Source organism: Argopecten irradians, chromosome 2 (assembly GCF_041381155.1).
Source record: "Argopecten irradians isolate NY chromosome 2, Ai_NY, whole genome shotgun sequence".
NCBI classification, from domain to species: Eukaryota; Metazoa; Mollusca; class Bivalvia; order Pectinida; family Pectinidae; genus Argopecten; species Argopecten irradians.
Window position 1 is genome coordinate 18,813,546 of NC_091135.1, and position 17,896 is coordinate 18,831,441.

Here is a 17,896-nt window from a genome sequence, read left to right on the forward strand (position 1 = left end):
AACGTTTATACTCTGGCCATTTGCAATGTGCGTGTGTGTCATGAGAGATTCTGATCGTTATTTAGATCTTAGGATACCAAATTAATGTACATGGGAAATGTTGGGAAGTCAGGACATAGATTTTTACCTATATATATATATTCACATTATAGTAATAGTTTACCGATAATCACAGTTGTGATGCATATAAGTGGATTTTCGTGGATGACATGGATTTGTGAACTGAAGGGAGTCGGAGTAACAAAGTCTGTTAATCTTCTTATTTTAAAAATAATTCAATGTTGCTTGTTACGAGCATTTTCATTGGCTTAAAAATTTACTTTATCAGCCCATAAAGGAAAAAATGGCGTCGCCGTTTGTAACGTCGCTTCTGATTGGCTGAGATGACGGCGTAATAATTTCATAGACAAAAGAGTCCCAAAATGAATTTTAAATGTTGAAGAGATTATCTTTAGTAAATTGAATTATAAGGATTAATTTGAATAGATTTTTTATGTTATGGAGATATAACACAAAAATCTGAGTGTACTCTCATCATAAACCGCTTCGCGGTTTATTTAGAGTACACTCAGATTTTTGTGTTATATCTCCATAACATAAAAAATCTATTCAAGTTAATCCTTAATCAAAATAGGCTTTCGTCAGTTGGAAGGACTTATACATACTTGTGATATTGGATTCTCATCCTGATACTACAACCTGTGAAGTGTAACGGAGGCACTATCGTCAGTCTATGCGCGATTACCAGAGTTGTGCGATTCGCGGGCGCCATCTTTGTTTACGTAGCGACTAAGTAGCAGAATAGGGATAAGGAAAGCCTTGCTAAATAACTTATTATACTATGTAGTAATATCGTAAGAGTGATTTGAAAGAATGTTGTATCAAAGTGTGAGAACGATGCGTTGTGTAACGCATACATTTAGAGTAAAGTCTGCGGACTATATTTCGTGTCAGAGAGCATCAGTGTACTTCCGGTACTATAATAGTATCTATACCAAAGTGCCGGACAAGTTAGTAGAAACATTGTTATTGTGTAAATTCTGACGGACACGTCATATTCTAGTACTTTATTATGTGTAAATTAATCGTAGATCAAACGAACATGCGATAGTTAATTACTTAGAGATTTTGTCATGTTATTGATTTTATTGTCCGGCGAAGAGATTATTGTACGGCGCCGGACAAGCGGCGATTGGTCAGATTCGGTCACGTGATCGCTGGAAAGTTTATATAAGCGCGCGATTTCAACTGTCTTGTCAGATTTGCTCAGCCAGCGACAGCAGCATACACTGATACGGCAAGGTACTTAGCCTAACATAATGGCTTGGGATTTTTGGATATTATATATATATTCAATAGGTTTTTATATACCTATACATAAATGAGTCAAAGAGAAAGTAACTAAATTCTAAATAAGATGAATATTTCCTCTTAATTCGTGGAGTTATCTCCCATTTACTAATACTATATACCGAGGTGGTACATCCGGTCATTCCACGTTTCTATATTCAAAACTATGATGGTATCTGACCAGTCAAACGCGCCCGTATATATTCGTCATATGTCAATTACAATGCTGTAGAGAGCTATCTCCTACTACACTAGCGACTTTGAGAGAAAGAGAGAGACTTAGAGGAAGGCCAAAACTGTTATGTAATTTTAAACATGTTCCACCTAAATAAATTGATAGATTAAAAAGAAGTTTGTCTATTGTCTTTGAGAAGCGGCCTTGGAGGGATCAACGAATCGGCTAATTCCTGTTACAATAATATTAGAAAATCAATGTAGTACTAGCTTCACGTCTTCAAGGATTTCCAACCCACTTCACAAAATAAATCAAAAATTCCTGGACAACTTCGAGTTTCATGATTATTGAGTCAAGAAGCTTTTTGAGTTTATTTCATTACGATATTTTTTTTTCATATATTATGAACAATCGAGTTCGAGTTTCACGGTTATCAGGCAAAGGTCTGCATTGAGATACATCAATAGTGTGCTGAATCATGCACGGTAACACAATGTACGTGTAACTGAAGAAAAATACTTATTCGTCTGCTCCTGCTTTTAGAGAAAAATTCCATTTGTCAGCGATGAAGAATTTATGATTCTTAAAAATGACCAGGCTAATGTTCAATATCCATTCATGAATGATTTATAAATTGACATCAGCATCCTTCATTTATGTTGCACGATCGCGAGCTATGCCTGCAGTGACAAAGGGATTTGACAGAAATACACGAGCAAAGAAAGACAACTCTCATAAATACACATTTTCTGTTGCAGGAAATTATAAGAGCGCTAACTCCTGTAGCGTTGACGGTATTGAAAATGAATATCCATAAAATACACAAAACAAGCATGTATTAAGTATCTGAGTGGATTGCTATATTTATAATGAATAAAAAAACAACACATTACATAACAATATTTTCAAACAATGGAATACATTCACTGAAATTCTGATCACCCAATCCTGGTAGACTAGCTTTTGGTTTCCAAAGAAGTACCAGGTATGATCTATTTCATTTTGTTGTCAAGTAGTCAACATGAATAATGATATTTCCATAGATTTTTTTCTCTAACTCTTAAATAATCAGTACCACTTCCTCAGTGGTACATTAACAAGTTTCATATCATACTATCTGAGGAAATACATGTATGTACCATGCCTATTGATCTAACAAAGAATAGTTTTTATCTTATAGATAATCAAACCACATGTAAACATTATTATATTCAGATCTATGTCAGAATTATCACAAACATAATTCACTATATATATACAAACTCTATACAATTACCATTCACCCTTTTCATTGCACTTAATTCTGAAGTATCTAAAGAAATATTCAAAAGTACTGATTTGGTTATTCCATTAACTAAACAGCAAATAAATATGATTGAAAAGACAATGCAAAACTTGTAAGACTATTATTATGAAATTGTTTCAAACCTTAATAGACAGAAAATTCATTTCATCAGTTTTGCCAGACGACTGTTCACATCTGTAATTCGTAGGTTTGCTTTATCCACAGAAGCTGTCAGTGTGTCCAGTTTCTCGTTCTGAATATTGGTCTCCTGTTGGGCAGCTAAGGCCAATGACCGCAGGTCAGTTAGAGTTTGCTGTATTTCCTGCACCTCTGCATCACTGACCACTTGATGTGAGATTTGGAGTTGGTCCCCTTTGATATCACCCTCAGTCTGACCTTTATCAAATGAAGTGTGTAGTTGTGGTATGGATGTAGTGGTTGGATTCCTCGTCAGTAATTCACCTGAAAAAGAAATCTTTTCATTCAAATTTCTTAATTTCATTTATATTACATTTTTCAACAAAGGAAACATTTTGATTACATGTGATGATAATAAATAATTTCATATTTTACACTCATTTTATTGGCTAGAAGATAGTTAGAGGTTATAATTGTAATTATTGTAGGTATTGACTATTATGGCGTCATGCAAGAAGAACGTTTTTATGAAAAATTACTAAAAACTTTCCTGTAGTCATAATATCAAAGCTAGGCGATAGGATGGCATCATATGGTTACCTTTCTTACATCCAAATTGTGTTGGATCCATCTTGGTCTTGGTGTGTCCATAGTTGTCAGACTCTTGTTTAACAAATCCACTTGTAATATATTCCACTTTACTCCTAAGTCTTTTCTCTAAAAATTCCACAAACCCAAGTAATGATGTACAAACAACTCCAAAGCTCAAATCTGGTTGTCCAATCAGGAAACGTGTAACAACAATTTCGCAGGGAGATAAAACCCTTACTCGTGAAACATCACTCCATTTAAAGTGATGAATAAGCTTCTGCTTATCACTGAGAATAAATACTCCTTCAGAAGCAATCCGGAGCAACCCTAGTTTCTGTGTGGACATTTTGTTTATTTCAATTTTTGTATAAAGAATTTCATACTGGGATATTTCTGGTATGTCTCTATTGTTTATAATGACTGGGTCAACTTTTTGGTAAACTTCAGGGATTTTCCACTTTCCTAACCAATTCTCCATTCCAGAGGTCAAATTTTCAGCAATATCAAGGTCATTTTGAATGTCAACCATAGCAGTAAGTGTTGAGTCAATTTGGTCGCCTTGTGAGGATAGTAAGTTTGCTGATGCATTGAGTGTCTGATGAGAATCGTGCACAACCTTCAGCAACTTTCGTCCCATTTCTGTTCCCTTTGATACTTGACCTGTGCTTTTTAAATGTTCCTTATCAGAAAATGTTACATTTGACCTTAGAAAGTACTCGATCACATTGTAAATATCTTCTCTATTTGGCAATGAAGAAAACCAAAGCTTTTGTCCACTCTTTGTTGTTATCACTATTGCACCAAATAGGATTCCTGTTGTTGTTTTCTTTACATCACCAAACTCTCCATACCTGCAACCAACACTGAATGGCGAGTTTTTGTCTCGGAAATCAATTCCCTCCACTGTGACACACAGACTGCCTGTCAACCATTTCCGTGTTTGGTCTTGATAAAACTGCACATCCCACTTCCTTACATGAAACTGACCAAAATCTGTCATCTTGATAAATTTAAGAAGTACTACATATGTCAACCAGAAAAATTCATGTATGCCTATCGTAAGAATTTAAGACGTGAGAAGATACATATTTTGGCTTGTATTGTATAGTAGGCCTACGTGTAACGTAGAAGTTTTACTAAATCTGAGTGTAAACAGTCACATTCTGTGTCACATTCATCTTATTTGAACTGTTCAAACACTGGTGCTCTCTAGAAGTAAGAAGCGGTAAATAAATCCCGAGACGTGCCTTAAATAAATACACTGGAAAAATACACTGTATAAGTAACAGTGTATTATTTTGGAAATAACGCTGAAGCGCAATAAGTAGATCTACTGGAAATTATTTATCTTCGCAGTAATATTTCTACTTTCGATTTAGTTCTTTGAGAGAGTAGCTTCCCTTCCCGGAAACTCGTGAGAGTACGTCAACCATTGGCCAATCGATTTTAATAAAAGTCAATCCCATTGGTTGAATCCCGCGGTATTTGTTGCCTTAGCATCGCTCGTGATTGACGAGCTGAGGCAAGTTTCTGCTACTGTTTTCGTTTAGTAAATTCAGATGATGGTTATCTGATAGTTCGTTGGAAACCAAGTTGTCTCCGCGGGTAAGTGGCACTTATTGTTTACACTTGATTTCATTTATGTTTTTAATAAGCGGTGAACTGTCAAAGTCAGCTCAAAGTCGATACGGTACAACCCTATGCAGTAATGTTATGATGTTTTGATAGTCTCAAAGCGGAATTTGTCAGCTGTCCTACACGTGATATGATCATCACCGACAGTCTGTTCTGTCTCTTAAATTCCACTCATGAATAAATGTTGGCCAAGTTTTCGGATTAGAATTATTATAACTAAGTCGTTCGGCATAAATACAAATTGTATATGTGAAAGATTAACAGATTTAAACCACAGATTATATGGACCAGAATATGTATCGCCAGGCATAAGCTTTTTGAATTGCTAATTTTGGTTGCCAGTTTTAACAGTGAAAACCCATTGAGCTATGTAGCTTTCTCACTGTTTTCGTTGAAAATATAATGAGATTCATAAAGTTTACACCAATTAATGAAATAATAGAATTCGTTTTTAATTGATGCTGTATGAAAAAGACCCTTTGAATTTAAAAATAAGACAGCTTTCATCAATATCAATTCTATCACAGAAGTTTAATATCATGCCAATAGTATGTAGCATAAAATATATACGCTCATTATCCTGTTGGTATATTGACTACAAAATGTGTTTATTAATTATATATTATTTTCGTATGTTTATGCTATTCCATATACTAATCATTGATAGCTAGAAACACCATTATACACCACTGAGAGCGTTAAATTGTACTGTAGTAGATCTTGTGATTTTGTTTAAGGTAGACCGTCCCTTCTAGTTTCCTCTCAGGGATTTCGTTCAATTTTTAATATTTTGATTTCAGGTATACCCTGATCACAAAAACCACATAAAAAATAATATGTCATCGGGTAAATTGTTCTTCCAGGGTTGCTTAAAGATATGTATTAAACGACTTAATATTCCATATTTTAAGGATTTTTAAATAAATATTAATAATATTTTCTCCTTGTAACATCACTTAACATGTAAAGAATATGCTCGTAACATCTTCACACCTTCAGTAGGTGATATATAATTATAACTTAAACTATATCAAATAAGCTAGATTTTCCACAATAAAACAAAATATCGTTATTTTAAAAGTAATTCTGGACCCAATTTTAGTGAAAAATTGTATCAAAATAGTCATGTTTTCTTTTTTTCCTGAAAAAATGATCTCAAGAAAAATAGATTTTTTAGAATTTCCATGAAGATTGACCTATTTGCAATAAGAAAAGCCAATAAAAACTATACCTCACCGCATTATTTTTCAAAATATGACCGATTCGCTTTCTGATACCCCTTAAATTTTGGCCTGAAAACATTCAAAATAGGTGAATCTCTAGCACTTTTCAACGTTTTATGTTATTCATTTTTCTTTGTAATTTTTCTATATTTATTGTATTATTTGAGCATACAAGATAACATAAAAACAAATCTTCATGATTTTATATATCTATTATATAAAATATAACAAACCAGTTTGCAAGCTACATGTAGGCCTGACCTCAAACTTTCAAAAAGAGTCTTATTCAGCAGGAAATATATAAGCTTTTTCTGAGACAAATATTTTGCTCTGTGTGATACTGTAGTTAAATGGATTATTTTCCGTAATAGCATCTTTCAAATCATATATAAAGATTTTAACAAAAAATAAAAATGAAAATATGTTCCAGCAATTTTAATTCTGTATATTGTTTGTCTGTTTCCGGATGTTACGGTCTGTATCTATCGAAGCTCAAAACTCGAATGTTTGCATTCAAAACACCGCTAACTTCCTTCAGCATTGATTAAATTGTGGGAATTAAGTTCCTATCTGCTAAAACGTAAGTACATAGCATGACAATCATTCTGATGTTCAGTTACTAGGCCTAACTGATGCAAAGTTTTTTGTTTTGGGTCCCTGTCAATCCATGTGATTGTTTAGTGACAATTATGATTCTTGGAATTTACGTCATGCACAAATCATGCACAAATCTTCAAAATTATACTATATTTACCGATTGGCACACAGTTCACACCTTTAGATTGATACAGGTCAAGTAAACTGGCAGACGAAATATTTGCGGTTTATCCGAAATGAGTTATAATGGGTTATAATATGACAGAAGGGATGGTTAACTGTTAAAAGAATTTTGTAATTATACATGTAGTTTTGTCAATGGCATCAACTATACAGCAATTTTAGAATAAAAATAAGGGGCGGATTAATGTTTTTTACTTTAAATTTGTTGTTTTTGCAAATATTAAAATACATCATTGCTAAATCTAAAAATCACATATATATATGATCATGATTCATTTAAAGATTCTCCACCGCTGACAAATGGTATTTTTTCACTATCAAAAACAAGAGTAGATAATTTAGTATTTTTCCTCAGGTACAAAAAATACTTACTTTACACCATTACTACCATTGAAAAGTTTGAGCTTCTAATTTTACTTCAAGTTAAAAATATGAAAAATAATTTAATTGCATCCCGAAAAAAATCCGTGGCACTATGTTCTATATGGAATGAAGTACTGATTGCGCATGCACCAAAGCCAAAAGAAATTATTTTTTGTTTCAATTTGACATACATATAGACGATTAAATACCAATTATTGTTCAAATGATGAATTCATTTATGCTCTCTAGGCAGTGGAGCATCTTTAAAAAAATGTATCTGTATTTAAAACTAATTTTTGTTATAAAATTCTAAAATATTCCATTCACTACCTAGCTATTCTACCATTTTAGAGAAGATGTAATCACAGGTTTGCAGCAAATGAAAATTCATTAATCATATTATTACATGTTTACAAGCTAATCACCTTTTGAACAACTGAGCTCTGATTTAATTAACTCACCGTTGTTGACTTCATACCATTAGTCCCGACTCTGTGAACTACTATTTATTAATTAATTAGATATTGTTTAATATGAATGGATGTTACATCTTCCCAAATACTTCACAATTATACCTGTAGGTACTTGATGTTAATGCTCTTTTTATTTAATTATATGTTTTTACACTTAAATCAAATTGTACATGTATGTCATATTGTCAACTATAACAGCTACATGAAAATTGAAAGTTGAATCATGCATGCATTTAAAGTTTCTGTTTTTATACCGGTACATTTTTAATAACAAAACAAGACAATTGTACAATATTACTTTTATTGTAAATTTGAATTGAATGATAGATAAGTACAGAGCTTCAGATGGACGGTGCGTGGTGCCAATCCCGTATATTTTTTTGAAAATGGTGCATATATTTAATGTAAAGCAAAATTTTGTGAGAAAAAGTGTTCGAATGTTATTGATGCCGCTATTACAGTACATAGTAACATTTGTGGGATTTATTTTAGTAGCTTTTTTTTTTATAAAAGGGAGGGAGCTAAATTTGTATTTATTCTGAAACTGCTGTTTCTTAGTTTGAGTAAACTTTTTTTTTTCATTATGAATCATGATAAGTTTACCTGAAAATTGCATTATAATGATCATACACATGTATGTTAATTCTTAAATAGATATGCCATTATCAAGTACCTGACAGTTTATATGTTGTAATTCCAAATACATGTACCTGGTAAACAAAACTAATGAGTCTACAATAGAAAATTTTTTACATGTATGTATAATGAAATTGTGAACTTAAAACTGTTGAGTCAAATCATCTTTAGCAAAGGTCAAATGGATCTGTTTCCAAATTTGATTTTAGATTAAATATAGATAAATTAAATTGTTGTCAAACTATCAAAAACACCTGGATAAGATTTAATATCAAAGGGAAATGTCACTTTCCTAGCTATAACAGGTTTTAGTATAGATTGATCAGGACAAGGCTACACTGTATTTGCAAACTCAGATGTGCTTATAGTAAAAAGAGGAATGACCAAGTTGAAGATTTATGGTATATCAAACTTGAATAGGTCTGTTATGTGTCTGTTATCAGTGATTTACTTTCGGCATGTGGAAAGATTACACAGTACAGGCTATGGTTTGTGTATAAAGTTTTGAGACTCAAAACTATTAAAGGACGCATTTGTACTCTGTCCAAAAAATTTCCTGTTAAAAATCTCTATTGTAATACTTGTTGGGCTCAAGGATTTATATTGAAGATCCTTGACATTTCCAGGGTCAAAAGATAAAATATTGACAGAAAATGTTTTATCTCCTATGACTTGCATAAATGTTCATGGCATTGCCAAGCAATGATTCAAACATTAAAATGAATTGATGGTTGTCATTTATAGGGTTAATGTTTTCATGTTATGGAGAAGGAAATGTAATAATAAAACAAGCTAATACTATAGAAATTTGTCAGAAAATAATTTGAACTACCATGGCCATTGTAAGACAATTTGTTTATGAAAATCCTAAAAAAAATTCTATTCCTGCAAATAATTATGGATGCTAAATATGCTGCTTAAAATTGGAGTGATAGATAATACTGATCAGGTAACTAGCATTTAAAATTGAAGATATTTATTATTTAACTCAAATGTTAAATTACAAGTTGCCTTTAACAATATGATTAATTCAGATTGACAAATAAAGGAAAAGCACTTGCTCAAAGACAAGTAAACCTCAATTTATCAACCTAACTGCCAATTTTAGGATCTTTTCAAATAACAAAATTAATAGTAGAACACTCCCAGTCAGTAGTTCCAGCCAAATTGACCAGATTTCCATTAGATGGGCCTCTATAGACCTTTGAAAGGGATACCAGTACACTGATAGATCAGGATCACTTGACCGTTTTCCCTCTGTTTGAAGTAGAGCTGGATGGCTACGAATAGATCATCAAGCAATCAAGTAGCTCCGAACACGACTTCACTACTATTGAAGCTAACATTGTGGGCTGTCGATGATATATTACACAGAAAACTTATTTGCAGTCAACATTTTGAATAGACATTTGTAACATTATGAATGTTGTGAGCAGGAAAGTTTAAAGTTCCCATAACTACAAACAACGTATAGATGTCTGCTATTGATTTTCCTCTCTATATAAACAGCCCTAATGAAATTTGTCGCATGGAGAATTTTTGTGTAAGACCGAGATTGGAACCCTGTTATTGAATATAGATCAGAACAGGAAAGATACACGGTAAGTTGGATAAGTTTCTTTTCAATAATGACATATTTTACGGTAAATGTGTATTCCATATAAGTGATGATGATGGTTGAAATCTGTATGAAAAAAATTGGTCATAAAGAAATTTAATTTCTTCCTTTTGTTAGTATGCCTAAAGTAAAAGATCATATCTGATCTTCCAGAGAATGAAAATAAAAACATTATATTGGCTATACTTACAGCCATAAATTTTTTTTATTTGGTTTATTGGTGGTTTGAGTTCAACTTTTAGTTTGATGACGGCAGACGGTCATTGAGTTTGTTCATTCTTATTTATGTCATAATTATTGGTAGTTTGATGACAGTCATTGAGTTTGATTTTTTTAGTTTGATGACTGCCATTGAATTTGATATAATCATCATGTTATAATTATTGGTAGTTTGATGACAGTCATTGAGTTTGATGTAATTTTCATGTCATAATTATTGGTAGTTTAATGACAGTCATTGAGTTTGATTTTTTTAGTTTGATGACTGCCATTGAATTTGATATAATCATCATGTTATAATTATTGGTAGTTTGATGATAGTCATTGAGTTTGATATTATTGGTAGTTTTATGATGGTCATTGAGTTTGACATTATTGGTAGTTTTTTGACGGTCATGGAGTTTGATATTATTTTGATGACAGTCATTGAGTTTGATATTATTGTTAGAGAACTTATACATGAGGTAGCTTATAGAATGATATAGATATATCTTGTTTAATCCCTTTTCTTGTGATGATTGATCCATTTTATAACAAAATGACACTTAAAAATTGGAACATTACCACCCTTGTGTATTCAACATTAAAAAACAGCTTGTTGTTTCTTATTATCTTTTGATGAATTCCGTTCTAATATATTTTTGTATAGCTATAACCCTAGCTATAGTACTTGTATTCTTGACCAGATACAAAGCAACAATTCTGTGTATGTCTATAGAGACATATAATTTCAATTTTAAATGGTCGTAATTGAAAAGAGGAAAAACTTAAAACATTCTTGAATCCATATATATTTTATTGATTTCTATTCAAAGTAATCATGGTATTTCTAAGGTAATGCAGCCAAGGAAGTAAAAATGGAATATTTACTTTGTACACAAGGCGTCAGAATATTAAGGCAGACATATTTTAAACTTCAATTTGAATTGCAAACTGTCTTACAGAAGGTAAGTATTTAAACTGGCCTGTTGAGTGTTTACTACCACTCCAAAGTGAAACCTCCTTGAATTGAAGGGCTTTCACGGCCTGCTACAGCCTTGGATGGATATCAGGTATACTTAACTCTGCATGGATACCATTACCATATGATGCGCCAGGTAATTACTAGGCCAAATATTTACAAGAATTCACAAGATAGAGGTCAATTAATAACATATATCTATAGTGACACCTTTTGTTTGCATAATTAACATATATATCCAATCATGAATTAGATTTAATGAAAACTGTGAATGCTAGCTAGTTTTTACTAGACATAACCATTTGAAATTAACTTTGAAGGGCCTTAGTTATCATCAACATTTTATACTGTTATACTAAGTTGTATATTTTATTAATTTAAATTCAAAAGTTTAAAGGATCTATTACATCATTCAAATATTATACTTTACATGAAAGACATTTTCAGAAGAATTTTGATAATCTGGGTATAGAATTGATCATTTGGTTACCTAGGCCCCACTCCCCATACCCCAAGAGGATTGATGCTGTTGAATTCAGTATTGTTTAGTTAAGTCACTGAAGGATGTATTAGCTCCTTTGTTAGCAATTGTATGTCATATATATAGCAACTTTTGTTTCTGGTCAACAAGTCTATAAGGTTTCAAGTACATTAGCCATTCTCCATTTTCATATACATGTAATGATCAATTTCAAATTGATTCCAAAAGCTGAGATTTGATATGTGCGTTGGGCCAACTCGGGCACTAAGGCATTTGACTGTATATATACTATACCCAAACCAATCTCGGCAGGGCAGACTTTGTAAGAATGCCAAGGCCTCTTTGCCAAAAGGAATGGTCAGTCAGCTTTGACAGCTCCTCTTTTGGAATAGCTACTGTCTAGCCCTAATATATTGATCTCGGTGTAAATGGCTAATTTATACTTTTATCTTATACAATTACATACTAAAGACCACGATCTCAGTGAATCAATAAAATATAGAAGGATGCTATCCAGGCGGTGTACGGTTCCTCTGTTATTACGCAATTTTGTTTACTTTTCGTCTGTACTTCATGTTTGGTTTTTTCCATAATATGATGATTATATATTTTACTTCCTGTATTCTTATGGATATGTTTTTTTTCTTCTTTTTCACATACATGTATGTAAATCGTTAAATTTATCATGAAACTATTCAACCAAATTGTAAAATTTAGGCTACCTTTAGATTTAATATTTGAAGATCGTACTAATACCTCTAGCTGGCACAGTGTATGTACACTGTTGTGTTGTATGTTTTCAAATGATTATCAGATGTTTTGGTTAAAGCTTGTTAACAGTATTGAAGAAAAATAGGAAATGCCCCATTTGCATGCAAAGAAGTCTTCCCTTGAACTGTTTTGTTGACGAGCATTATATGGTAGCTTTACACTTTCCATTCAAATTTTTTATTGCTGTAAAGAAATGTGATGAATTCCAATTTTCTGAACCCACATGGGAAATTGAAAACAGAGATGTGTTCTCCTTGTTTGTTCAGGAAAATGCCATGCCTGCACTTTTTTCTATTGCTATCTAAGCTAGAATGAAATTAGGCCCGAGTTTTCACCTTACATGAGCCGAGTGTTCGTGTCAGTGTGTTATAGCGTGAGAGAGGACGGGTGATACCTGTGTGTATCCAAATGGTCGAGTTCTTCAAATGAATAATTAATTTGTACGTTTCACCAGTTGCCAGATTTATTTTGATCTAACTACAGGTGTATGGTTCTGTATTTAGCCCTGATTATACGGGCCCAGGTAAGAATCAATCAGGTACCACAGGTAGGGTCAGGTGTCTCGTCCTATCTACCTTGATTGATAAGGTATTGACGGTACTGGTGATCTATCATGATATACAGGTAGTTTGGCCATAATTAAAAAGAATTTATCTTATATTGAAATGAACTGTATACAGTGTATGATTGTGTAAATCTGCTACCTTAAGTGAAAATTGAAATTGGTAATCATATATTTATTTTATATTTATTACTTAATTTGAAAAATGTTTTCATATTTTCTCAATGTCCTTTTTTTCATTTTCTATGTTCATATGGATGTCCATCACCTATTCATAGTATACAAGCTGTGTTGAAATTTTACTTTTTTGATATTCAGTGCAATGTTGATAGTATGGGCTTTCTAATAACAAAACAAATGACTGCATATGATCATCTTTTGGGCTTTGACCTCTGACCTGAGGTATGTGTCATGTGAGTCTCTATACTAACTACACAGACCCTGGACCTTACCTGAGGTCTCTGTCATGTCCTCTAGACTGGACTATTACAGTCTCTATACTAACTATACGGACCCTGGACCTTACCTGAGGTCTCTGTCATGTCCTCTAGACTGGACTATTACAGTCTCTATACTAACTATACAGACCCTGGACCTTACCTGAGGTCTGTGTCATGTCCTCTAGACTGGACTATTACAGTCTCTATACTAACTATACAGACCCTGGACCTCACCTGAGGTCTGTGTCATGTCCTCTAGACTGGACTATTACAGTCTCTATACTAACTATACAGACCCTGGACCTCACCTGAGGTCTGTGTCATGTCCTCTAGACTGGACTATTACAGTCTCTATACTAACTATACAGACCCTGGACCTCACCTGAGGTCTGTGTCATGTCCTCTAGACTGGACTATTACAGTCTCTGTACTAACTATACAGACCCTGGACTCACCGAGTCTGTGTCATGTCCTCTGACTCCCTGAGGTCTGTGTCATGTCCTCTAGACTGGACTATTACAGTCTCTGTACTAACTATACAGACCCTGGACCTCACCTGAGGTCTGTGTCATGTCCTCTAGACTGGACTATTACAGTCTCTGTACTAACTATACAGACCCTGGACCTCACCTGAGGTCTGTGTCATGTCCTCTAGACTGGACTATTACAGTCTCTATACTAACTATACAGACCCTGGACCTCACCTGAGGTCTGTGTCATGTCCTCTAGACTGGACTATTACAGTCTCTTTACTAACTATACAGACCCTGGACCTCACCTGAGGTCTGTGTCATGTCCTCTAGACTGGACTATTACAGTCTCTTTACTAACTATACAGACCCTGGACCTCACCTGAGGTCTGTGTCATGTCCTCTAGACTGGACTATTACAGTCTCTGTACTAACTATACAGACCCTGGACCTCACCTGAGGTCTGTGTCATGTCCTCTAGACTGGACTATTACAGTCTCTGTACTAACTATACAGACCCTGGACCTCACCTGAGGTCTGTGTCATGTCCTCTAGACTGGACTATTACAGTCTCTATACTAACTATACAGACCCTGGACCTCACCTGAGGTCTGTGTCATGTCCTCTAGACTGGACTATTACAGTCTCTATACTAACTATACAGACCCTGGACCTCACCTGAGGTCTGTGTCATGTCCTCTAGACTGGACTATTACATTACTAACTATACGACCTGGACCTACTGAGGTCTGTGTCATGTCCTCTAGACTGGACTATTACAGTCTCTATACTAACTATACAGACCCTGGACCTCACCTGAGGTCTGTGTCATGTCCTCTAGACTGGACTATTACAGTCTCTATACTAACTATACAGACCCTGGACCTCACCTGAGGTCTGTGTCATGTCCTCTAGACTGGACTATTACAGTCTCTTTACTAACTATACAGACCCTGGACCTCACCTGAGGTCTGTGTCATGTCCTAATCCGTTATTTAAATTGACTAGACTTTCTCTGGGACACCTCTACACTTAAGCTAGTGTAGTTGTGTTGACTCTCGTGACTTACATGATCTACACTAGTTGTACTGGCAGACGTTTAGTGGGGTGATCGTAGCAGCTAATTAAGAGATATTGTTTTCTATGGATGTATACGCATTGTAAACGAACATTCGACCTGACAAGTGATATTCATTACATGTGCCACACACCCAGTTTGTGGTCCAGCCCTTGGTCTAGCTGCCCTCTATCATGGTACTGATGTATTGCCAGGAACAGAAAACATCTCTGGTACACCATTATCGTCCTACTGTACTATGTACTTGTTGTGGTCCAACATTAAACTTCTGTACATATCATAAAAGAATATCCTATGATGATATTGCAATAGGTCAGAGAAAACAGTTTTTAAGTATCTGCTTCCCCATTACTCAACTATGACAGCATAAACTGGTTTTGCATTTGGGTTTTGTTTTACAGATATAGTCAGGGTAATCATTTTGGTAATCAAGGATCCCAGAGAGCTGCAATACAAAAACTCACCGTCAAAATTACAGGCAGTAACTTTCCAACTGCCCAACTTGAGTTTATAAGACCCAGACGTGGATAGCACATCCTTGATTGTTCAAAACAAACCCACTTGGTGGCTAGAAATAACACAGACCAGCATTTGTTACGATGTTTTGAACCATATACCTCGAGTGTTCATACAAATTTGGGTCAATGTTCTAAATCTAACAATCTATACTATCGTGTAGTACTTAGTGAGATAGCCACCCTCTGCTACACAGAAACCTCGAACACCTAAAGAGGTAGCCACCCTTTGCTACACCTTGATCACCTGAAGATATACATGAGGTTGTAAAACTGTTATTTAAGGAATTCACATTTTATGATGCTCATGAGGTTATATGTCATGCATTAAGGGATCAAAATGATATACTGTGTTAATACAGGATTGAAATGGTAAACTTCTTGATGTTCCTGAGATTATATGTCATATTAAATGATCAAAATGTAGATTTCAAATGGACAGGAAGAATCTTGAATTTTTATGTATCCAACACAAACAATACTTCAATTAAACTTTAAACCGAATCTCCCAGGTTGTTATTTAATCTTGGATATTGATTATGTAGATAAGCACAATATGTTCTTCAAACTATTTTATCCAGAGGAAGACTTTAGGACTCCTGCAGACATGAAATGTTTAGGTTGTTACCTATATATAAATACACCTGAGGCATTATCCATTTAGCAAGGAGATGTCTTCATTGATATTATGTAAGAAATCATTTATTTAGATAAAAATAAGGCCTGAAATGACACTGTAGACCATATACTAAGTTTATATCATAATTCTGCATAGCCATACATCCTTGTATACAATTTGTTATACATGTCAATGGTATCTTACGTCAGTCATTACATTCGTGAACGCTGCACCTTAATACATTTGACCATGGCCATGTAACAACCTATTTATCAAGCTGAATAATTACAGCAGTATAAAATATTCACTAGGTAGCCTTGTTGTTGTCTAGTAAATGGATTAATTTACCTCACGGCAAGTGACAGTGTTAACTGTACACAATGTCGGTGTCCCTAACAGTTCATTAGATGCTAATCAGTCAACACTGTGTAATATTTTCACAGAGATTAACTTATTTATCAACTTTCATCAGTTAAATTGTGATATATCAATAATAAAGCAAGAAGAATACAATATCAATACAGTTTGCAATTCAAAAGCAGTAGATTTGGTCACAGGGCCTTTTCTTGTTGGCTCAACTGCCTTGAGGATAAGTGAGCATAATGCTGTTGTATACGTTTGCCTTTAAAATGACTGAATGACTTCTCCTAAAATACCAAATAACCTAGAGACTCACCATTGGGCCTAATTAAAAGGATTCTGGTATATATATATCGAAGGGCTATCAACTTTATTCAGATGAATGACCTTGGCCTTCTTTATTCAAAGTCACAATAGGCTAAAATTTTTGACGTGGGTCAAACAAGGAAAATTTAAATTGATTCTCATACGAGGCTTTTAGTATGCACCTTGATTATCAAGTAGCAGGTGAGCGATTCTAGCTCATTGAGTTTTTGATTTATCTAACATCATTCTGATGAATAATGGAAGATTCTTCCCCACATTTGTGATTAATCTATCAACGAATTTCCTCAGAAAATCATAGCTTGCTGTATGTTGTAATTATTACAAAGCTAATTATATCGTGCTGGTTATATATGTAATAGCTAAGACATCTGCACACTTATGAACCGTCATAAGTCATTAAAGAAGGGAGGTAATTACCTTATGGATTTATTGATTACACTATGGTAGCAAAAGCTGCACAGGTTTGGAGTAATTCCGCACATACATGTAATAATTAGCTGTGATAAAGCTCGATAGGGGAGAACCAAGGAAGGTTGGTTGGGTTTTGATATAAAATTTAATGTTATTCTAAGTCCTTATAAGAAATAGGTGAGTAGGCTATGGATGTACATATCACTTTTATCAAAGATTAGCTAAAACACCTTCACCAAATTATCATTTAACTTCCTAAAGTCATGTGAGTGTTTTCAAGGTATTTATATCTTACAGAAATTTCTAGCTTTATTAACATTCCTCAAAGAAAAAAATGTAGTTCTGCATTCTATAAACTGGAAAACCTGTACCTTTAAATAATCCTAAATTAAGAGCTCTTGACTTATCTTGTTTT

At 33.9% G+C, this 17,896-nt stretch overlaps 2 protein-coding genes across 3 annotated transcripts in view; one reads left to right on the forward strand and one right to left on the reverse strand.

Annotated features, from left to right (window-relative positions):
• Window positions 1-2,361: 2,361 nt before the first annotated feature.
• Window positions 2,362-4,934, reverse strand: LOC138314710 (synaptosomal-associated protein 47-like). The gene is made up of 2 exons (XM_069255193.1): window positions 3,549-4,934; window positions 2,362-3,272 (listed from the first exon to the last, which is right to left on the reverse strand). The coding sequence occupies exons 1-2, from the start codon at window positions 4,537-4,539 to the stop codon at window positions 2,971-2,973; spliced, it is 1,293 nt and encodes a 430-aa protein (XP_069111294.1). The 5' UTR covers window positions 4,540-4,934; the 3' UTR covers window positions 2,362-2,970.
• An 80-nt stretch (window positions 4,935-5,014) lies between these two features.
• LOC138314709 (tubulin monoglutamylase TTLL4-like) overlaps window positions 5,015-17,896 on the forward strand; it is a 52,998-nt gene continuing 40,116 nt past the window's right edge. The window contains exon 1 of one of the 2 annotated variants that reach the window (XM_069255191.1): window positions 5,015-5,144. The gene's annotated coding sequence lies outside the window, so the exon portion shown is untranslated. Of the gene's footprint in view, window positions 5,145-6,870; window positions 6,978-17,896 lie in introns of those variants that run through there. The other variant, XM_069255192.1, reaches the window with a different exon arrangement.

Bases quoted from the DNA above. Each gene is read 5' to 3' on its own strand.
- LOC138314710 (XM_069255193.1), bottom strand. From the start codon at position 4,539: ATGACAGATTTTGGTCAGTTTCATGTAAGGAAGTGGGATGTGCAGTTT. The intron at 3,273-3,548 runs GTAACCATATGA...TTTCTTTTTCAG, and splicing joins ACAATTTGGATGTAAGAAAG to GTGAATTACTGACGAGGAAT.